General features: G+C 39.0%; 1 protein-coding gene across 3 annotated transcripts in view; it reads right to left on the reverse strand.

Annotated features, from left to right (window-relative positions):
* ETV1 (ETS variant transcription factor 1) overlaps positions 1 to 24,387 on the reverse strand; it is a 142,660-nt gene that overhangs the window by 9,085 nt on the left and 109,188 nt on the right. For 2 of the 3 annotated variants that reach the window (XM_070767094.1, XM_070767095.1), the window contains exons 9-11: positions 12,302 to 12,382; positions 8,945 to 9,013; positions 6,144 to 6,313 (exon numbers count right to left, since the gene is read on the reverse strand). In XM_070767094.1, coding sequence (XP_070623195.1) covers positions 6,144 to 6,313; positions 8,945 to 9,013; positions 12,302 to 12,382 — 320 coding nt within the window. The remainder of the gene's footprint in view (positions 1 to 6,143; positions 6,314 to 8,944; positions 9,014 to 12,301; positions 12,383 to 24,387) is intronic. The other variant, XM_070767096.1, reaches the window with a different exon arrangement.

The following is a 24,387-nucleotide window of genomic DNA, read 5'->3' on the forward strand; positions in this document are numbered from 1 at the left end:
TAGTTTATCTTGGAGGTGTTTGGAGTAAAGTTTGCTGATCATATTTAGCAGATTTATTGGTCTATAATTGACTGCATCATATCTTTTTCCCTTTTTAAAAATTGGGACGACAATTGCCAAACCCCAATCTTATGGAACATAGCCAGTGGAGTCAATTCACTTGAATAGCACTGCAAAAACCTATAGCCATCACTCTGAATTGTTCTTCAGAAATTAAGTGGTAAAAAGAGTCAGCTCCTCAAGCCTTTAATTTACAATCCTGAGTCGGCCAATGAGTGATTTGATTTTGGACTCTGAAATTAGGGGCCAATTTGATAAGTCCTCTATTGTAGACATTATACTCTCACTAGATAGGTCTTCGTACATTCTCCAAAAGTGAAGTTCCCAGGTTGTAGGACTTCTGTGGACATCTAATGGAGTATGAAATCTGTCCGAGTGTCTAGCTATTAGATGCCAGAATAGAGAGTTCTTTTGCTTTGTGGCCACGTTAAGCTGTTCCAGGAGGTCCTTACGTCTTGTCTCTTCTTAAGAGTAATCAGTTGCTTAGATTGTTTTTGAGGGTAATAAAATGTTTCAGACTTGTTTTATTAACATTCACAGCCTCACTTTTGTACATCTTATAAGCCAAGGTTAAGCTTTCTTGGCTTGTACATAATCCTTGTCAAACCATTGTTTCGAGGTGATACAGAGCCTCTTAGCTTAGTCATGTATATTGGTTGTAGCTTATGAACTACATTGAACATGTAGATATGTTTTTATGGTTCCAGTAAATTTTGTGAAGGGTTGGCTATAATAAAGGCTGAGCAAAGTTTTCAGAGGATATTGTCCTCTGAAAGAGCTCTTCTCACCTTCTGGTCAAGTTGTTCGGAACATTTGAGCCTACATCTTGATGGGCCTGCTAGAGGAATAAATTGCAGGAATAAATTGGTCCCCGAAGGGTATTTGCCAGGTGTAGGCCTTCATATATATATACATAAAGATGGTCATTTTCCAGGCAAGGTAGGACTTCAAAATTTTCTACATGATGTAATAAGTCCACAGATGTTAGGATATAATCAATGGTGGTGTTTTTGGACCCTGACATAAATGTAGTTTTGCCAGGGTAGTTGCCAGCCCAAGAGCCATTGGACATATAAAGATTGAGTTATTCACCATCTTTGCAAGACATAAGCCAACAAAATTTATCCTCTTGTCTTTAGAGAGTTGTATGAGGGAGGAGCTGGTTCTTATGGGAACCTACACTGGTGGATAATGATGATATTTCGTATATAATGTAGAATAATCTGGTCCCAATCTAGCCTTGAAATCTTCCCACAGTTAGACTCTGGCTTTTGGATGGTCTATGTGATGTTTACTAATATAATATTCCAACTCCATCTACACTGCTGTGATTTCAGCATTTCTTACCAATAGAAGAAGATAAACATTAATTATTAAGAGCTGGACAGAGTCCATCTTGAGGAAAAGGGTCATAACCATATGTTTTAATGGGGGAATAAGAAAGGGCTCTGCTCTCAAATTGGTGGAAATGAAAATATCCAGCCCTCCCTTCAGTCTTCCTGGGCCTCTGCCTGGCCTTGCTTCTAGCTTATGCAAATGATATCCATTTAACAGAAGGTCATCCTTGGTCCAGGTCTCTTGCACCAAAATGATATCTTTATCTATCAGAGGATCAGGATAATTTAGACCTCTAAAATAGTACCAGCTTGTAGGGTTGTTGCAATGGATTGAGGTGTCATCACGCTCAAATCTGGCCTTCTTTAAAAGTGAGGAGGCCCATCTAAATCCAGTATAGGCTCCTGGGAAAATTGTTCAGCGTAAGAGGCATGCCATTTTGATGTCTTTTTACTAGGTGTTGAACAGAGGGTTATTAGGTCATGCTCCACTCGGCTTTGAGATGATGACACTGATGTGAGGCCTCTCTCGATCTTGTTGTAGTACTAAAGGTACTATCTATGTACCTATGTAAGTAGGCATTCAGGCTTACAAAAGCTGTTTAGTTTTCATTGTTTACCTATTTTGGTTTACACAAAGTATCTTCTTACACAAAGATGCTTACACAAAGTATCTTCTTAACCAGGGGGGAGTTGGGGAGCCCTTGCAGAGTAGAGCCGAGGATTTTAACACGTTTTTCACTGATAAAGTCGCTCAGATCCGGGCCGACCTCGACTCCAATTGTAAAACAGAGTCGACTGACAATGAGTCAGTCGAGGTGACTGGGGCACGTACTTGTCCACCTGTCTGGGAAGAGTTTGATCTGGTGACACCTGATGAAGTGGACAAGGCCATTGGAGCTGTGAGTTCCGCCACCTGTTTACTGGATCTGTTTCCCTCCTGGTTGGTTTTGGCCAGCAGGGAGGTGACACAGAGCTGGGCCCAGGAGATTACCAACGCTTCCTTGGGGAGGGGAGTCTTTCCAACACTCTATAAAGAAGCGCTTGTGCGCCCCCTCCTCAAGATGCCTTCCCTGGACCCAGCCATACTTAATAACTATCGTCCAGTCTCCAACCTTCCCTTTATGGGGAAGGTTGTTGAGAAGGTGGTGGCACTCCAGCTCCAACGGTCCTTGGAAGAAGCCGATTATCTAGGTCCCCGGCAGTCTGGTTTCAGGCCCGGTTACAGCACGGAAACTTTTTTGGTCGCGTTGATGGATGATCTCTGGCGGGCCCGGGACAGGGGTTTATCCTCTGTCCTGGTGCTCCTTGACCTCTCAGCGGCTTTCGATACCATCGACCATGGTATCCTTCTGCACCGGCTGGAGGGGTTGGGGGTGGGAGGCACTGTTCTCCAGTGGTTCTCCTCCTACCTCTCTGGCCGGTTGCAGTCGGTGTTAGTGGGGGGTCAGAGGTCAGCTCCGAGGTCTCTCCCTTGTGGGGTGCCTCAGGGGTTGGTCCTCTCCCCCCTGCTATTTAATATCTACATGAAACCGCTGGGTGAGATCATCCAAGGACATGGGGTGAGGTATCATCAATATGCTGATGATACCCAGCTTTACATCTCCACCCCATGTCCAGTCAACGAAGCGGTGGAAGTGATGTGCCGGTGCCTGGAGGCTGTTGGGCCCTGGATGGGTGCCAACAGACTCAAACTCAACCCGGATAAGACGGAGTGGCTGTGGGTTTTGCCTCCCAAGGACAATCCCACCTGTCCGTCCATTACCCTGGGGGGGAACTATTGACCCCCTCAGAGAGGGTCCGCAACTTGGGCGTCCTCCTCGATCCACAGCTCACATTAGAGAACCATCTTTCAGCTGTGGCGAGGGGGGTGTTTGCCCAGGTTCGCCTGGTGCGCCAATTGTGGCCCTATCTGGACCGGGACTCATTGCTCACAGTCACTCATGCCCTCATCACCTCGAGGTTCGACTACTGTAATGCTCTCTACATGGGGCTACCTTTGAAAAGTGTTCAGAAACTCCAGATCGTGCAGAATGCAGCTGCGAGAGCAGTCATGGGCTTCCCTAGGTATGCCCATGTTTCACCATCACTCCGCAGTCTGCATTGGCTGCCGATCAATTTCCGGTCACAATTCAAAGTGTTGGTTATGACCTTTAAAGCCCTTCATGGCACTGGACCAGAATATCTCCGGGACCGCCTCCTGCTGCACGAATCCCAGCGACCGATTAGGTCCCACAGAGTGGGCCTTCTCCGGGTCCCGTCAACTAAACAATGTCAGTTGGCGGGCCCCAGGGGAAGAGCCTTCTCTGTGGTGGCACCGGCCCTCTGGAACCAACTCCCGCCAGAGATTAGAACTGCCCCTACTCTTCCTGCCTTCCGTAAACTCCTTAAAACCCACCTTTGCTGTCAGGTATGGGGGAATTGAAACACCTCCCCCGGGCTTGTTCAATTTTCATGCATGGTATGCTTGTGTGTGTGTCTGTTAGTATATGGGGTTCTTTTAAATCTTTAAATATTTTACAGCTATCTGAATTATTTATGATTTGTCATATCTTGTTGTGAGCCGCCCCGAGTCTTCGGAGAGGGGCGGCATACAAATCTAAATAATAAATAAATAAATAAATAAATAAATAAATAAATAAATAAATAAATAAATAAATAAATAAATAAATAAATAAATAAATAAATAAATAAATAAATAAATAAATAAAAAAAATCTGGTCATCATTTTCCCAAACTCAACTTGGATCATATTATTCAGGATCGCAATTCTTAAGTTTCTTCCAAATACACCAATACTCCTCTAAATTTCAAACAGCCCTTTTAAGAGTTCTTCTAAGCCTCTGTTTTTAGGGTACAATAATATTTCAAACAGAATAATATCTTTGCATCTTTTTGGAGATTTTAATGTGCTCCAATGTATGATAGAATCTGAAAATCCATGCATGGATATGAAAGGGTGTACTGTATATCAATAGTGGGTCATAAATCATGTTGCTACCAGTTTGCTCATGCATGCACAGAAGTATCCGGGGCAAGTGGGTGAGCCTCCTGCCACCACCACTATCAGTTTGTTGAACCAGGCCAAACCAAGAGCAACCCACTCCTGGTGCATGTGTATAATCTCTAAAAGGTGTGAAGAATTACAGATCACATGAAAATCAATATAAAGACAGAAAAGGAGACTAACAGAGAAGATACATAGGCTCGGTTCAGATATTAAGAGTTGTGAGAGAATTATATTATTTAAAAAATGAATTTCAAGACAATATCATGCTTGAAATTGTGTGAATTAAATCTTAGCCAAGGTATGTGTACAATAGACACATCTTATCCCCATTTACTGATAAAGATAAAGATTATTTATTGGATTTATATTCTACTTTACTTCCAGTAGCTCAATGTGAGGAACACAGTGATCACTCCTATTTTCTTCACAATAATCAATAATTTAATAATAATAATTTATTAGACTTGTATGCCGCCCCTCTCCGAAGATTCAGGACGGCTCACAACAATAAACAATGCAATACAAATCTAATAATTAAAAACTATAGCTAAAACCCCACTATCATTAAAACAATCAAAATTACACAATCATCACCATACATAAATCTTACTAGCCAGAGAGGGGATATATTAATTACCCCATGCCTGGCGACATAAATAGGTCTTCAGAGTTTTGTGGAAGGCGAGGATGGTGGGGGTGGTTCGAATCTCTGGAGGGAGTTGGCTCTTCTATTAGGTCCCACCAGATGACATTGTTTAGTTGACGGGACCCGGAGAAGGCCAACTCTGTGGGACCTAATCGGCCGCTGGGATTCATGTGGCAGAAGGGGGTCCTGTAGGTATTCTGGTCCGATGCCATGTTGGGGTTTATAGGTCATTACAAACACTTTGAATTGTGTCCGGAAACTAATTGGCAACCAATGCAGGTCGCGGAGTGCTGACAAAACATGGGCATATCTGGGAAGGCCCATGACTGCTCGAGCGACACCACCTTCTCAACAACCTAAAGGGAAGGTTGGAGACTGGACGGTAGTTATTAAATATGGCTGGGTCTAGGAAAGGCTTCTTGAGGAGGGGGCAAACAAGTGCCTCCTTGTAGGGAGCCAGGAAGGATGCCCCCCTCAAAGAATCATTGACAATCTCCTGGTCCCAGCTCTGTGTCACCTCCTTGCTGGCCGAAACTAGCCAGGAGGGATACAGATCCAGCAAACAGGTGGCGGAACTCACAGGTCCAATGGTCTTGTACACTTCATCAGATGTCACCAGGTCAAACTCCTCCCATACAGATGGACAAGGACAGGCCCCAGTCACCTCGACTGACTCATTGTCAGCCGATACTGCCTTCCAATCAGAGTAAAGGTCCATCCGAATCTGAGGGATTTTATCAGCGAAAAACGCATTAAAGTCCTCGGCACTGCCCTGCAAGGGCTCCCCAAGTCCCCCCTGATTTAGAAGGGAGTGGGTCACCCTAAGCAGTCCTAGTGCTGTTGGGTTGAGAACAAGTGGCAACATGTAGATTAGATAGACTGCAAGTCTAATGCAGTCGATTCTTGCAAACTTTGATGGGTATGGAGTCATACACATGTACAGAATCCTATCTGTTAAATTTAAAGACGTCAAAGGTCTTATGCATAAGACCATATTAATTTTTAGTTTTCTTAAGACAATATAGAAATAAAGAAGAAAAGGTACTGAAGCAATGTTTTAAAGTAACGGATTAATATTGGTGGCCCTACTTACCTCTTCTGGTTCAATCAGCTTGAACTCCATACCTCGGCCAGTCCAAGCAATGAAATGAGAGTTTGACGGATCATCAAGAAGAGCTACCAAAAACTGCCACAACTGAAGGGAACCACGCCTCTGGTATGTGGGGCCCTCACGATACATTCCTGGCTCCTGTTTAATGTCACCTAGGCAAAAGAAAATGTGAGTTCATTTATTTCAGTTCATTGGACCCAAGGATGGAATAAATTTAATACCAACAAAGAAAAAAAGATGCTATTGTAGTAAGTGAGAAGAGAGAAAGGAAATGGTAGATAGGATACTATTCAGGATTTTGGGATAACATAGGGCATGATAATTCTTCAGAAAATACTAATTACAAACTTATGGGAATGCAATGTTAGTTACTCATTCCAGAGTCAATTCATACAGTAACAGTATGAAAGTAGCTATCAAAAGTTATGCAAGATCCAGCTTTGGAAATGGTATGTAATATTTGATATAATTTCTCATTAGGAAAAACAGTGTATGTATCTTCTATTGCCTGAAAATACTTATATGAAAAAAATTAACAGTATCTGAATAAAATTTAACAGGATTTTTTGTATGGTATTCAAATTTTATGGATCAATCAGTTTCTTTTTAATACTCCACATTGCTGAGCTATTCATTCACAATTATCTGAAAAGCACTATTAGTTGAGAAAGTATGCATGCATATATTAAAGCTCAAAGATAATCTAACAAGATATATTTTTCCCACAAGAACCCATAAAATATTAATTACATGATTCAAAAAATAACCACATTGAATAAAATATTCAAAATATACAATTGTCAGATAAAAGTTCATAAGTGAAATTATTAATTTTATTCACCTTTGAGTATTGCAATTATTTTTAGCAGAATTTCCCACACTGATGAATATATTTTTTTAAAAAACCCTACATCATATGACAATTAAATTTATTTAACCTGTTGATAGTAAGTTCCTCACCACCATACAGCTTAAAAGTTTAGAGAACTTTCACCTCATTATGTGCAAAATTGAATTAATATGACATAGAATTTAATATGACATGAAATACCCACTCAAATTCCTTTGGTTACAAAAACCAATCTTAACCTTATTAGTAATTTCTCTTCAGAATACATACTGGTTTGATATTTTATTATATCAAATATATATTAAAGATAGTATGTGGTATTACATTATATATTCTACTCTTTGGGCATCAGTTTTAAGAAATACAAGAAATTATAACAATCAACAAAATTGTTGATACACGTAGAAAAGCAGATATGCTCTGTATAATTCATGTCTTCAATAAATAAATTAAGAGAATAATAAATTAAGAGTTTGGATTATTAATAAGTACAGAGCTGCATTCTGTTCTGCTTGTTAATTATGAGATCAGTTTGCATTAAATCTCTAATAACAGGTTTTATGTCATTATCAATGCATTTGAAATCTATCTATGACTCACTGGAATAAATTAGAAGTAATAATTAGAAGTAAAATAGATTGCCCTGGTTCTGGATTTAGATTCCTTGCTTTCACAAATGAAGTGATATGATTGCAAAACATATTTTGATTTCTAAAAGCAAGGGTCAATCATATAAATGACAAATTATATATCTATCTCTCTGCAATTGGATCATAACTGTTTTATCAAGTAAAAAAAACGTTATTCTCTTTTGATTTCATTACATAGAATTTATTTATTATTTATTTTATTTTATTATTTAGATTTGTATGCCGCCCCTCTCCGCAGACTCGGGGCAGCTCACAAGAAAGTGAAAACAATTTACAACAAATCTAAATTACTGTTTAAAAATATTTAAAAGACCCCATTTTCTAAACACACATACATACAAACATACCATTCATAAATTGTATATGCCCGGGGGAGATGTCTCAATTCCCCCATGCCTGACGACAAAGGTGGGTATTAAGGAGCTTACGAAAGGGAAGGAGGGTAGGGGCAGTTCTAATCTCCGGGGGGAGTTGGTTCCAGAGGGCCGGGGCCGCCACAGAGAAGGCTCTTCCCCTGGGGCCCACCAACCGACATTGTTTAGTTGACGGGACTCGGAGAAGGTCCACTCTGTGGGACCTAATCGGTTGCTGGGATTCGTGCGGCAGCAGGCGGTCTCGGAAATATTCTGGTCCAGTGCCATGAAGAGCTTTAAAGGTCATAACCAACACTTTGAATTGTGACCGGAAGTTGATCGGCAACCAATGCAGACTGCGGAGTGTTGGTGAAACATGGGCATACCTAGGTAAGCCCATGACTGCTGCTCTCGCAGCTGCATTCTGCACGATCTGAAGTTTCCGAACACTTTTCAAAGGTAGCCCCATGTAGAGAGCATTACAGTAGTCGAACCTCGAGGTGATGAGGGCATGAGTGACTGTGAGCAGTGAGTCCTGGTCCAGATAGGGCCGCAACTGGTGCACCAGGCAAACCTGGGCAAACGCCCCCCTCGCCACAGCTGAAAGATGGTTCTCTAATGTGAGCTGTGGATCGAGGAGGACGCCCAAGTTGCGGACCCTCTCCGAGGGGGTCAATAATTCCCCCCCCCCAGGGTAATGGAAGGACAGATGGAATTGTCCTTGGGAGGCAAAACCCACAGCCACTCCGTCTTATCCGGGTTGAGTTTGAGTCTGTTGACACCCATCCAGGCCCCAACAGCCTCCAGACACCGGCACATCACTTCCACTGCTTCGTTGAATGGACATGGGGTGGAGATGTAAAGCTGGGTATCATCATCGTACTGAATTACTTCAGTAAGACTGGATAGATGAAAAAAAATGTAACATACCATCAAATTTTTCTGGAACAACACAAGTGTCATCATAAAATTGTCTTGGACCTTTTTCATACATACAACCTATAATTTTAGGAAAAGCAGACACATTAGTCACTTGAAACAGATTATTAAAATACAACTTTCAGAATTCTTATCGAGAAAACATGATGAATTTTAAAAATTGGCATTCAAAACTGAAAAAAATCCCACATAAATGCTATAGCTAAGGGTCAAGATACATATATTTTATCTGCCAGGCTCATTAGAATGTTGCAGGTTAGAGTATTAGTTAGCAATACAATCTGCTGAGAGAATAAAATATGAATCCTCAAAATGACTGATTTGGCATAAATAGATAAAATTGTGGTTTTACCAAGTCAAATGAAAACATTGAAAAGCTTCACCTACAAGCTGTTTCTTCACATATACAAAATGTCTTGCCTTGAAAGAAGGGGTACAAGGAATGTAGTAAATGAATAATGAGATAAAAAATATACTGATGGTAATGGCATAGAACAGTGCTGGCGAACCTATGGCACAGGTGCCACAGGTGGCACCCAGAGCCATATCTACTGACACGCAAGCCATTGTCCTAGCTCAGCTTCAACATGAATTTTGGCTTGCACAGAGGCTCTGGAAGGTGGGATGGGAGAGAGTGTTTTTACTCTCCCCGGGCTCCAGGCAAGCCTTTGGAGTCTGGGGAGGACAAAACATGAGCCTACTGGAACCACCAGAAGTTGGGAAATAGGCCCTTTCTGGTTTCCAGAAGGCCTCCAGTTGATGGCGGAAGCTGTTTTTGCCCTCCCCAAGCATTGAATGATGGGAGTAGGCACTCACGCATGCAGCATAGTGCATGTGCAAGCGCTTTCGGCACCAGAGGGAAAAAAGGTTCGCCATCACTGGCATAGAGCTAGAATTATTTTATTTATTTTACAATATTTAGCACAAAGTATTGTCAAGCCATGCATTCTCCCTTTTCCTAAATGTAATCTTACAATCTTAGTTTATTTTATTAATTAAATGCAAAGAATAGTGATTTTAAATAACTGGACAATTGTTAAATATTATAATAGCTAAATTAGTTCCCTAAAAAATATAGAAACATTTTTCAAAGAAAAGGGTGGCATATTTATTGCTACATAAATGTTATATACATTGTGGTTTCTGAGAGACAACACTGACAGAAAAAATAAACTTGTTGCTGGTCAAAAAGTTGTATCTGTAATAGTTTGAAATTTGACAGAAGGTACAAATTTGCAATAAACCAATACAGTATATGGGAATTGAATAACAAGATGAGAAGCAGTTCATCTTAGACAAATAACTCTTACAATATTCCTTAAGATACTACACAGGATGCTAGAACCCGACTTATTTATTTATTTTTGGAAATGCTTTTTATTTTCTTTTGTACAAACATTTCATCTTTCATTAATAAGTGTGTTGTCTGATATAGTCTGGTTTTGTGTCTTGATTAAAATTTACCACCATAATCATAATTTGTATCTATTCTTATATTACTATTAATATTTAACATATGTGCTGTCATAGAATTTATCTTAACTTATTTGACTTTATAATACATTGCTTTCATTCTCTAACCATTGATAAAATAGTTTCCATATAATCAGATTCTTCCTTTCCTTTAATTGCAACTGTTAATCTATTCATTTCTGCACATTTTAATTACATTTTATCTACAGAGATCTCTTCAATTTTGTAATTTTGTGCAAATACAATTCTAGCTTCACTTATTATATGAATAATCAAATATACATTTTTTACTATAATTTTCTGGTAAAATCCCCAACACAAATGTTTGAGATTTTAGAGCAACATGTTGCTGTATCATCTTCTCCAACCACATACACATTTTTGCCCAATATGTTTTTTCTTCTACACATGTCCACCATATAGGATAGTATGACTCTGGTATCTGATGACATCTCCAACATTTGGATGATTGTCTTTAAACATTTTGCCACTCTTTCAGGTGGTGGATGCTAGAACCCTACTATGCTCTTAGAATGCTATTGTAAATTTATGACATTAATATGGCTATGGCAAACAATCCTATATTTCTTACTAATTAATGTAGTAAAATGAAGTAAGATATTTTTTTACTGGAAATTTTTGATTTCAAAAAATCTAGAAAGAGTAATATTTAGAATTCAAGAAACGTCTTATGAAATTATTTATAAAACATAAGCTACAGTGAAAAATAAGCCAAATGTTTTCTCTTGGTTTCCCAAAGGGAAAGTTAGGGATGCACAGCACACATCCTGAACAGCCCAACAGAGCCAGGAGGTTGCCAGCCAGAAGCCAAAGTCCACTGGTTGAGGAGCACCAAGAAGAGGGGAGAAAAGAGCTAAAGACTTGTCCAGGATCACTTTAGGACAGCCACTTAACTAATCAGTATGTTCTGATCTGAAAGATACTTCCACTTGTATTAGAGCTTGCAAAGGTGGAGGAGCAAGTCAAATCCTATGAGAGATGGATGGAAGGGCAGTGCCATGCTGGGCCTTTCTTTGGGCTGCTACAATGGAAGACATGGTTCATGGAAATTCAAAGGGAGGTGAAAAGGGGAGGAATTGGCCAGAGGAAGGCCCACCTCAGCAAAAGCAACTGACCAGGAAGGGAGGAAGCTTCCTCCTTCTTGGGGAAGCATCATGGGACCCTGGGTCATCTTCCTGCAGTGCTCTCATCCCAGGCCAAGATTTCAACCCAGGTTGTGCCTTGATTGTTCTTACAGCTCCAGGGCAATTCTAGATGGGCTTCCTCTCTTGAAACTATTTTAAGTCACAAATTAGTTCACAGTTAAATGAACTGATGAGGAGTTAAAACAAATGTGAGCACTTTTTTTTCTTATCATGAATTTTATTGACCAGCCTTGTCAATAAAATTGACAATAGCTTCACTATTGGCAGATTTATAATGTATAAAAATACTTTTTCCCCTTTTCTTTATTCTTTACTTTGATAGAAATATACAATATCATGGTGTACAAAAATAGGTAACTAGGGAATGCACAATATGTTCAAAATGAATCTAAACCTGAAGAATAAAGAGTACTTTGCCATGCTACTTTCTATTTTAGATAAAAGATTTGCTTCTACTGTAGTAACATAGAGTTGTTCCATAAGCTACTTAGAACATGCCTGAAAAATATGAAATAAAGAATTAAAACTACCCAAACACAGGCCTCTCTTCCAGAGATTACATGTGGTTATTTAGAAAAGCTTTTGCTTCAGAAACAAGCACCACATTTTTACATTTTTAAAAAAATCCTGTTCATTTTAGCATATTTAGTCTAAGCTAAAATCCTGTTTTTATACAAAAAGAAAGCAAAGTTCACACACATATACACAGAGAGAGACTTAACTTCTGTTCTGTTTGGGTGGCTGAGGAAGCCTTCTTGCCTCATGTAAATGGAATGGCAACTAGGCACTTCTGAAATGAGAAGTCAATATTGGTCAGAGAATGGTTTGATTGCAACTGCACATGCCAAACATGAAACATATTTGAACATTTAAAAAAATACTGTTAAAACTTGGTTCCATTTAGAATCCATTTCCTAGTAAAGGTCCTCGCTCTTTAATCTTTAAATGGGTGAAATTATAGCATCATGGGGGGAAAAGTACCTCAAATGAATTAATTTACAGAATTCTGTGATTCGTTACTCACAAGGGAAGAAAATTTTAGAAAGTTTTTACCACTTCAGTGCTGCTTTCTGCTGCTGATCAGCATCATCACCACACTGCCATAGTCATGTGGTCCTAATTTACAACTTTCCTAAGGCCCTCCCACAAATCACGGGTGAAACTTGGGAAGATAGCAGGGCAACAGTTGAATGTGGGAGACCAATGGTTTGGATTTGCATTGTGTTTAGATAAAGGAAAGTCCCCAACTCCAATGATGGCTTCGGCCTGACAGAAATATATCTGAGAGGATGACTCAATGGGTCATGGGTTATTCAAATTCTAAAATTCAAATGATTCTATATCTTTTTTTTTTTTTTAGCTTTCAGTCATTTAGATATCCTGATACGAAATGTTCAACTGATAAAGACTAGTTTTGAAGGATAATGTTTTGATGGAAAGAAAACATATTCACTTTAAAGGTCTACAAATATTTGATTTTTCCAATAGAATCATTTGGAAGCATTTTTACTGATATATTAAAACTAACCATCTCATATAATCAAGTACTCCATCAAACTTCAATCAAGCATCAGACTTATGTGTAAGTTTATACTATTTTATTATGATGTTTAATCAATATAGCCACAATACATAATGAAGTTCTCAAACACATTTAATACTCTGAGTATTTTTGCATTGTGAATGTCAGGTTAAAATGTGATAAATAGGGTTTTGAACTTTTGTTCAAACACCAGGCACTTTTTCCTTTTATTTGTCTGCTCTGATAGGAATGGTAATAAGGAAAAATTATGTCTACCTAGCCAAGGTTTTTCTAGACCCTCTTGTTTCTTGGATTTTTTATTGCTGTTGTTTGGCAATTTAAATGCAAAATAGGTAATTGGTAGTGGAAGGGATATTCATATCATTAGTTCATGTACTAAGTTACATGGGGCTACCTTTGAAAAGTGTTCGGAAACTTCAGATCGTGCAGAATGCAGCTGCGAGAGCAGTCATGGGCCTACCTAGGTATGCCCATGTTTCACCAACACTCCGCAGTCTGCATTGGTTGCCGATCAACTTCCGGTCACAATTCAAAGTGTTGGTTATGACCTGTAAAGCCCTTCATGGCACTGGACCAGAATACCCCCGAGACCGCCTGCTGCTGCACGAATCCCAGCGACCGATTAGGTCCCACAGAGTGGGCCTTCTCCGGGTCCCGTCAACTAAACAATGTCGGTTGGCGGGCCCCAGGGGAAGAGCCTTCTCTGTGGCGGCCCCGACCCTCTGGAACCAACTCCCCCTGGAGATTAGAACTGCCCCTACTCTCCTTGCCTTTCGTAAGCTCCTTAAGACCCACCTGTGTCGTCAGGCATGGGGGAACTGAGACATCTCCCCCGGGCATATACAATTTATGAATGGTATGTGTGTATGTATGTGTGTTTAGAAATTTGGGTTTTTAAATGTTTTTAGTAGAAATTTAGATTTGTTATAAATAGTTTTTCACTTGTTGTGAGCCGCCCCGAGTCTGCGGAGAGGGGCGGCATATAAATCTAAATAAATAAATAAATAAATAAAATAAATAAGTTGATTGTTCACGTATAGTACTAACATTAAACCTATTTTATTCTTCAACAACACCCCACCCCCAGAAATGATGCAAGCAGCAGCTTCCCAACAAAATATGACATAAGTTATCATAAAATGAATACAAAATACCATTTATTTATTTATTTATTCAGACAATTTATATAGCTTCCTCATTTCACATATAGTGCCAGAATTGGGAACTTACTCTGGATACCTTCCTATCATTTAATTTTACTTAGTTCCAAATATTCCAAGAAATTTGGGATATAAAATTTATTTTTAAGTAAATCAATACTTTACTCAAAAGTGCAGTGTGTTTCCCTAGATTTCTCCAAATTATTGACATAATTTTTAATTATTTACTTATTTATTACATTTTAATCTAGCAAATCTTTATTTTATCTTTAATTACATATGTTCTTATTTTCTCATATTTTCCTGACAACAACAACCCTGTGAGATGGGTTGGGATGAATTGCCCAAAGTCAGCCAGCTGTGTAAGACAGGACTAGAACTCACAATCTCTTGATCTGTTAGACAGCAGTTTCAACACATATTTTGTGCATAATACTTGCAGATTTTCTGAAGAATATTAATTTTATTCTTGCATTTCAATTCCATAGCAAACTGTTCATATTCATTATTCTAGAATTTTAATTTTAACATTCTCGAAACAAAATGTAGTTTGCTATATTATCACATTTTTTCTTAGATTATCTCTGAAGAATTAGAAAACAACAATAAAGGATCAAATGTAATTTATTCAGTGTGGTGTGCAGTCCTTTTCCAAAACGCAATCCTCAATTTCACTGCTCACTGACTAGTGATACGTATCAAGAAGTTAGGGGGAAAAGAAAATGAGATTTTACATTGAATTCACTAAATGAATATAGCCAATGATAACGGTAAGAGCATCTATCAGTTTGATTATTCCTAATATCTTTATTCTTTTTTATTATGAACTACACCTGTCAGATTTGCCATACTTAAAACATTTATTTAAAGTCAGTTAAAAATAATAACAATGCACGGCAAAATACTGTAAATGCAACCTGTCCTTCCATGAACAACAGCAATTATTTCTTCTATCCCTGTAAGGTTTAAGCAAACTTACCTTTATTGTGATAGTTTTGGGGGTTGTATTTCCCACCTCAAACATCAAACTAACAGTAAATACTATTAGAAGACTGGATCGTGAAAATTCATATCAACATAGAAACATAGAATATTTGCTCTAGCTGTGATCTCATATTACTCAAGAATTTGCAGCTTTGCGTGTAGTCCAAGATTAGTTACATTATAAAATATGTAAGCAAGGTAATGGAGAGAAGTGTTAAAACACTGAAGCGCCTTCCCCACCTCTGTTTGCCAAGTCAGATCCTGATTCCATATCCTGGTATGCAATCCCTATTTTTACCAAAAGGGTGTTAAGAATCATAGTATGCCCAAGGAAGAAAGTAAGGAAGGGGCAAAATAATCATACTGAGATTTAAAAAACACACCCTACGAAATAAATTTTACAGGAGTACACAGAAGCTCTAATCACTGCTTTTGCCTTAAATCCATTTATTTCTTAAATGGAATTGACCATGTGTTAAATCTCTGTAGTGTGAAGGCTTTGTAAGGCACCAAGAACATATAACATGTAGAGTTCTTGATCATATCTATACATCTTTAGGAATGTTTTTGGTATAAAAATGCATAGGGTCAATATCTTCTTTCTGAAAGCATAGTCTGTACAGGTGGTCTTTAGCTTACAAACATTCATTTAATAATAATTCTAAGTTATGAGGAAATTGAGAAAAATGAGCTGCGACCAATCTTTACACTTATTATCATTCCAGCATTTCTGTGATTATGTGATTCAAAATTATGAATGGGATGTTTTTTCAACAGTTGCAACATCCCAAGGTTTCATCTCCATTTGTCATCTACCCATCCAGCTCCCAACACCAAAGTCAATGGGAAAAGCCAAATTCAATTAATGTCAGTGTCAATAAAAGTCAAAGAAGAGCACTTAACCACTGTCTCACTTAGTGACAGAAGTTCTGATCCCTGTTTGATCATAGGTTGAGAACTACCTGCATGGGCAGTGAGCGATTTAATTATTGATGATTGAGCCTGTAGTCTAAATATATCAATTCTTAATATTGCAATTGACATGTTAGCAGCTAAATGCTATCCACCACTTTGCATTTAACATAGCCATATGATTAAATGCTACACTATGATTTGAAAAGAAGACTCTCGTATTTTGACTTCTTTCCCCCCGAAGGAACTAAAGCCGTATGATTCTAAAAGTGCTGTTGGTTAATTTATGACTATCAGAATGGGTCAAGCTCTAATCAAATTTTAGAAACATTTCCAAAGTGATTATTCAATCAAATGACTATCACGGTTAATTAGGAGACATAAACATTGCTCTGAAGTTCATCAAAGTAATGACTTAACCAGAAAAAAATACTGCCAATTAAATTCCCTGCTGCTTTCATTTCTAGTTTATCTAATAAAAAGGCCAACAAATGAAATTTAACATTGCAGTTTTAAATTGTGCTAAATGTTTGACTAATACCTAGCAATAATTTAACTAGCAAACTGGCACTGGTTGATAATGATTAAAAACTGTGCCACTGTGTATATTTTGAAAGTTGATGGCCTTTTTGAAAGGAAGAGGGAAGAATAAAAATAGCAGATTCGATAATAATGTTTGAAACAAAGCAGATGGGTAGAACTATTGCAGTTAATATTAGAGAATAGATCAGTGTTTTTCAACCTTTTCAACTTTTAAGATATGTGGACTGCAACTCCCAGAATTCGGGGTACTGATGTCCATACAGTAAGTTGGTAAGGTGGAGGGAAACCAAGCTATAACACATGCAAGTAGTTCCAAGTTAGTTCCAACACTTCCTAAAACTGGAAAGTTGATGCTAGCATTAGCAAGTATAACTGAGTATTCATGGTATACTGTTTCCAAACTTCATATAGATGAAAAAGCAATAAAGCAAACTATAAATAGAAGCAGCATTCAGTATATAAAAAGACCACAAGTAATGTTCATGCACAAAATAAAGTTTTTCTTTAAAACAAAATCAATCACAGTACTTCAAAGTGAGCCTGCCAGCATCATTATCAAGGCAGTTTCCATCAAAGACTATGGGGCACCGAGAAGGGTGTAGCCATAGGCCCAGTGAAGAGAAAAGATGGACAAATAGAAATAACCCCAACCCTGATTGACTCATGCTCTTAAACCATCAATCCCTTTGTTTAAATCCAGCTATGATGGAACTTTATTAAACCAATGAGCAGAGAGCAATTTGCATTCTCAGAAGTGAAAGGAGGACTTTATTACATAAAATAACAAAGTAAATTCAAATATATCCAACCACAACATTTGCAGTGGAAATCCTTCTCTTCAGTGTTCCTCAACCTCAGACAACTTTAGAATGTGTGGACTTTAACTGCAAACTGAGGAATTCTAGAAGTTGAACTTCAATATCTTAAAATAGTTGCAACTTTCCAGTATTCCAAAGCATGTACAGTATATGAAACACTGCCTTCCAGTATTGCAAAGCCTTTGCAAGCCAGTTTTATAAGCTCTGAGTGAAATGGTAATACTTCTTCCCAAATATGATTTTTGTCCATATCTACAAAGTGTTCTCTTTTTCCCTTAATGATGTCTGTCCAGAACATTTGTACAGTGTGGACTCACTGTAGCCGGAATTGTATCCAAGTATAACTATTGTCTCTAAGTATAGAGAACTGGAATACCAAGAATGAGGGGCAAATACTTAAGAAACAGCCAATAGGGAACAAGGTAGACTGCCAGAGGAATATAAGAAGCCTCCAACTGTATGCTATATTTTTTCAAATAATCAGGTGATCTGCTAGTTCTCTTCTCTGTATCAAATATGAACTTCAGTTCTTTGCTGCTTCTTTCCAATATACAATTTCAGCAATAGAATGATAAATACCTGGAATTCAACTCCCCAAAACCCAAAAACTTTACCTTTAGACTATCTACGGTCGACCTCACCCCATTCCTAAGAGGTCTGTAAGGGGTGTGCATAAGAGCAGCAGTGTGCCTACCGTCCCTGTCCTACTATCCTCATTTATCTGTATTAACTTTGTTTGTATTTGTGTTCATACCTACACCTGTTATCTTGCACATGTTTGAAAAACAAATAAAATAAAAATAAAATAAAACAAATAAGCAAGCTAATCACTCCTTGAGATTTGGTTACAGGGTTGCTAAAAGTAACAGTGACCTTAATTATATTTCTACCTTGACAACTATGTTGTGCTGCTTATCTTAAAATATAAATTGATAGATTAGATGCCCCAGGACAAAGAAAACTAATACAGTACACAGCTCCCATTATGCTGAACCACAGCAATCTTCTCAAGCCACAGATCTTGAGAACACAACAAACAATTTTACATTTACGGAACATATGTAAAACAAGATGCAGCAAATCAGTTCCAATAGATGAACAGCTGAAGAAAGGAATCGCCTGATTGAAAGATGTATTAAGTAATTCTGATGCTAATATTTATTGTTAAGGTTTCAGACTATACTAAATAGTCTCTCTCCCATTAATGGCATTAGGACAAAAGAATTGCTTCCACTGTTGTAATGTAAACAAAGGTCTTTCCAGGTTCTATTTACTGACATAGTTAATATACGACTCAAATATGTCAAGAGCAGCATGATGACAGCATGTTCTTAATCCTCAGAATTGGATCAGATAATTGCCACAACAATTTCAACACATCTTTTTCTCTGCCCAATTTTATGAAAATGGTTCTAATCTGCAATATTAAAATAAAGCTTTACCTTTTCTGATGTACTACTTGAGCTACGCTGTAAACAATATGATTTAAATTAGCGGACATCTTTATAGAAGCATTTTTTTAAAAAAGGAATATCCATATGATGTATTTATAATCTATAAAGTTAATTGACTTGTTAAATCTGTTTCCTGGAAAAGTAGTTTGGCAGCTGTTACAGAAATCCTGTTGACTCCTCTATTGTTTTACAATATGTTTGCTTTGCCCATTGTACAGAATTTGTAATGAAAGGGATTAAATAATAAAACTGAACATTTCGGCATATATATGTGTGTGTGTATCTGTGTGTATGGATGCATATATGTATGTATGTATGTCAAATATAATAATGACCATTAGTTTTTCAAAGTGAATAGTTGCTCTTAATTCTATAGAAAACATACTATATTTCACCATAATCTCAAGAATTGCAGAATGGATTGAAAAATTCAAGTCAGAATAATCAATATTGAGCTTCAGAGATCTAAGGATGTTGGGCATTTTTTTAAAGAAATTGGGTGGGGGGGTGTCTAAGATTTAAGGGGGGGGGAAACCAATGGAGAAAAATAAATTAAATTGTAAAATTAGATAGCAAATCTGCCACAAAACAATCTATATTTCATTTACAATTAAAATTATATATAACTAATAGTATGCAACATGATTTACTTACTTCTAGCCAAAATTTCTGTCAATTAATCTACCTATTTCATTCATGGAATTTTACTGGAGCAAATTTAAATGTAACTATCATTCACTCCTTCTCCTTTAAAAAAATTATCAATGTAAAGTAGATGTAAGCTCTTTTTCCTGTATTTGAACAGGGAGAACAGGGTCACATTAAATCAAGATTCAAAATAAAATAAAATTAAATGGTCTTTGTAAAATAACATTAAAAATTCAGCATAACGGAAACATCACATTATGGCAGTTACAAAATGCAAAATCCAGCCATTTAAGGGGGAGGGGGCTTACGATCAACCTCTCATCTGGCAACAACTTTTAAATTATAATCTAATTTGTCCACAGCCATTCCGAAAGAAACCAAAACATGCACAAATAAAAGCTATAGTTTTCCTCCCTGAAATACACCAGATTGCTTTCAATAGCAAACTGCTGGTTTATTCTGGCATTGTCATGACATCCGGTTTTCAGGAAAAACATCAGGCAACAACCAGCCTCCTTTAACAAATGGTTACTTGTACAGAGGATTGCAGAATCAAAAAGGCATGTGTGTTTGTAATGCAAAAAATAAAAGCTGCAATCTACTGCCTATTTTTATGTATTTATTTCAGTCATATGGCATTAGTTTAAGTCAGTGATTTTCAACCTTTTTTGAGCCGCGGCACATTTTTTACATTTACAAAATCCTGGGGCAAACCACCAACCAAAATGACACTCTAAGACACTCTCCTCTCTTTTTCCATCCCTGTCTCCTCCCCCCCTTGTGTGTGTGTGTGTGTATATACACACTCTTGAACCATTTCCAAAACAGGTGAGGGCAGGGGGGGTTTTCTCCCTTGTTCTTTGGGTGCTTTTTATCATATGCTTTAAATCAAGAGTCACTTCTCTCTCTCTTTTGTTTATCTCTCTTCCCTCTCATTCTCTGTCTCAATCATTTTCTCATTTCTCTTTTTCCCTCCCCTTTTTGCTCATTTCTCTTTCTCTCTCCCTTCCTCTCCTTTTCTCTCTCTCTCTCTTTCTTGCTTTCTTTCTCTCTCACTCTTGTGTTCTCTTTCTCTTTTCTTTCTCTCTCTTGCTTTCTCTCTCTCTTTCTCTCTCTCTTGCTTTCTTTCTCTCTCTTTCTCTCTCTCTCACTCTCTCTTTCTCTCTCAGCAAAAAGTTGCGAGACTGGAACCCGAGCTTCCTTCTTCGCGGCACACCTGACCATGTCTCGCGGCACACTAGTGTGCCACGGCACACTGGTTGAAAAACACTGGTTTAAGTGATGTGTAGACTAGCTTGCCTTTTCATAAAGAAGTGCATATAAATGAGTGCACACATTACACCATTTTTCACTCCCTTTTGTTATCTTTGGCTGGAAATACACATCAACATCTGTGCTTTAGCCTCTTCCTCCACCGTTCTCTGTCTATAAAAAATTAAGTTCTGCAAACACTGCTGGGCTATAGTGACATATTTGAATGGAATTCAGACCAACCAGTTCCTGTTTATGTTTCTGATTGGCTCAGAAACCAGTTCCTGTAGCCTTTTCATTCACTATACATTAGAAACATGCCAAGGCCACATAAATGGTGTCAAATTACACACTAAGGAGGCCAACACACATTAATCATTGTTTCAAGTCAATGGGCAGGAGTAGCAGCTGATGGAACACTACACCCTTCAGCTTTGTATAAATGGACATTCCACTGCATTTCTCCCATTACTCTCCCCCGCCTCCTTCCCCCCTAAGCATCCATTTTATGAATGAAACTCCAGGCTCCATTCATATAAAAGCTTTGCTTACTGGGTATAGCCTCTAGGGATCAGTCAGACTTGGGTAAGGCTGATGCGATTGGTTTAAGACAAGTTTCAGCCTTCCATTACTGATTGAAAATTCAGCTGATGTCCATTTGACCTACATTAATGCACAAAGAGTAAATCCAGACTGTATTCTCAATTCTCAAATCAAATCATTAGCCAATGCCACTTACTGTAACTGTAGATTCAGAGGATATTTTATCTATTCCTTTGGGGAGGAGAGAGAAGAAATAAAATCAAGAACAAGACAATCTTTTGGAGTATTGCTACTATGATGTGATGTATGAGATTATAATTATATAAAAATAATTTGACAACATTCATTTCAGTTTTTATATACAGATGGGAGAATGGTAAAGATTTGAGGATATAGCTAGAAAATATTCTTTCAAAGACAGTAAAATCATACATTCTCATGATATAGTACTTATTCCAGACTGCATTCCCCTGATATATAACCCAAAGCAAAAACCTGTCCGTTAAATCAGTGGCCCCCAACCTTTTGGGCACCAGGGACCTCTGTGGAGAGAGGTTTTTCTGTGGGCAAGAGGGTGTGTGGTTTTCTGTGCTACCTGCATCCCAGGGATTGTTTGTGTAACCCAGTTTCTTGCATGCCATGGCCCAGTGCTTGTCTATGGACTGGAGGTTAGGGACTCCTGCTTTACATTATTTGTCCCTTATATATTGTGCTGATTTAAATTAAGTTGCCTAGTGTAAGAAAAAAAACTGTATCATCAACATAGAAATTTATGGAAGCCATGTGGACCAGAGGTGGGTTCCTAGCAGCTCTAAACGGTTCTTTAGAACCATTAGTAACTCAGTGTTAATATCACGAAGCCAATTCTGGTGGTGTATCCATGGATGCCATCTTGGATTTTGCTTCTGCACATGGTCAGAAGTTAATCTTTGCTTCTGTGCATGCAAACGGATCCAGAACCCACCCCGGCTATGGACCCCACAAGTTCCCTTATATTACTTCTTCTTAGGTATTGTAGGATCAAATGGCCTGCCAGTTCGAAACTTGAGGCAAAACTTTATATGATCTTAGAACAATTCTTATCTGAAACTCGTTTCAAAGTATTAATATTGATTAAATATTGGATGTCCAAGACACCAAACCCATTCTAGTTGTCCTTCATTAAAAAATATTTATAGATCAGCTTTCACCTTCTGAGGATTTTCTTTTCCTTTGTCAAATAGAAAAAAATACCCAGATTTTTAAAAGAATCTCTTCCTAATAACTTACAGCTCTTCATCAGATTTGATGTCAAATTCTTTTCGAGAAAGAATAACTCATGAGATTCTAGGACCAAACTTGTAACACCACTTCTATGAACTTTTGTATAAGAATAGATAATCTGAAATTCTAGGTTTCTATTTGATGTGAACTTGACAAATTGCCCAATCATAATCTATAATTCAATAGAAGAGAAAATGTTGAAAAGATAGATAATAGATTCTGTAACAATATTTTATGTACTTAAACCACCTTCTTCTAGGACCAAAGTGACATGCCAAGATTTTCAGATAGTTTCCTAGTCCTAAGGCTTTCAAAAGTAAGAACTGTGATATGGCAATGTGAGTTTGACAAAGCCCTCCAAGTAGAAAAGAGCAAATTAATCAACTACAGTGATCCCCCGATCATTGCGAGGGTTCCGTTCCAGGACCCCCCGCAATGAGCGGGTTTTCGCGAAGTAGCGCTGCGGAAGTAAAAACACCATCTGCGCATGTGCAGATGGTGTTTTTACTTCCGCCGCAGCAGCGAGGCTTCTCCGCTGACTCCTGGCGAACTTCCCCGCTTTAGGAGTCAGCGGAGAAGCGGCGCACCTGTTTTAAAACGATTGGAAACCGGCCTGGTGCGCCGCTTCTCCGCTGACTCCTAAAGCGGGGAAGTTCGCCAGGAGACAGCCGCGAAGCGGCGCGGGTGTTTTAAAACATCGCAGCCGGCCTGGGGGGCTCGGGGGCTTGCCCCCGAGCCCCCCAGGCCGGCTGCGATGTTTTAAAACACCCGCGCCACTTCGCAGCTGTCTCCTGAAGCCGAACGCGGAAGTTAGCGTTCGGCTTCAGGAGACAGCTGCGAAGCGGCGCGCGTGTTTTAAAACGTCGCAGCCAGCCTGGGGGGCTCGGGGGCAAGCCCCCGAGCCCCCCAGGCCGGCTGCGACGTTTTAAAACACCCGAGTTGGGGGCTCGGGGGTTGCTGGAAAGCCCCCCCAGGCCGGCTCCGATCGTTTTAAAACAGGCGCGCGGCTTCTTCGCTGACTCCTGGCGAACTTCCCGGGCGAAGGGTGAAGGGCGGGCGAGCGGCGAACGGCGGGCGAACGGCGGGTGGCCGGGCGAAGGGCGGGCGAGCGGTGAACGACGGGTGGCCGGGCGAACGGCGGGCGAGCGGGTGCTGGGGGGGGCTTCGCCCTCCCGCCAGCAAGAGGGGGAAGACCCAGGGAAGCCGCCCAGCAGCTGATCTGCCCGGCGCCATCTACGCATGCGTGCCCATAGAAAAAAGGGCACGCATGCGCAGATGGTGTTTTGACTTCCGGGTTGAAAAATCGCAAATTAGCCTGTTCGCAATGGTCGGGAACGCAATAACCGGGGGATCACTGTATAGCCATGACATACCTTCTAGAAGAGAAACCCAACATTTTTAATGTACAATTGTTACCTGAACAGTCAGATATACTGTTTGGTATAAAATGCACTGGAGTATAAGACACAGCTTAATTTTGGGGACGGAAAACAAGGAAAAAAGTCCTCTGCCTCCTAGCAATTTGCCCAACAGCAAACAGCACTGATGATATGCACAGTGTGCATGTGTGCCTGAGCCATAGAAATAGCAAAGAATTGAGAAATGTACATTATGACAGTATATTAGTCCCAGAGTTTTCTTAAATGTAATCACACTTACTCCTCCCAATTATTTAA

The sequence above is a fragment of the Erythrolamprus reginae genome, chromosome Z (assembly GCF_031021105.1).
Source record: "Erythrolamprus reginae isolate rEryReg1 chromosome Z, rEryReg1.hap1, whole genome shotgun sequence".
NCBI classification, from domain to species: domain Eukaryota; kingdom Metazoa; phylum Chordata; class Lepidosauria; order Squamata; family Dipsadidae; genus Erythrolamprus; species Erythrolamprus reginae.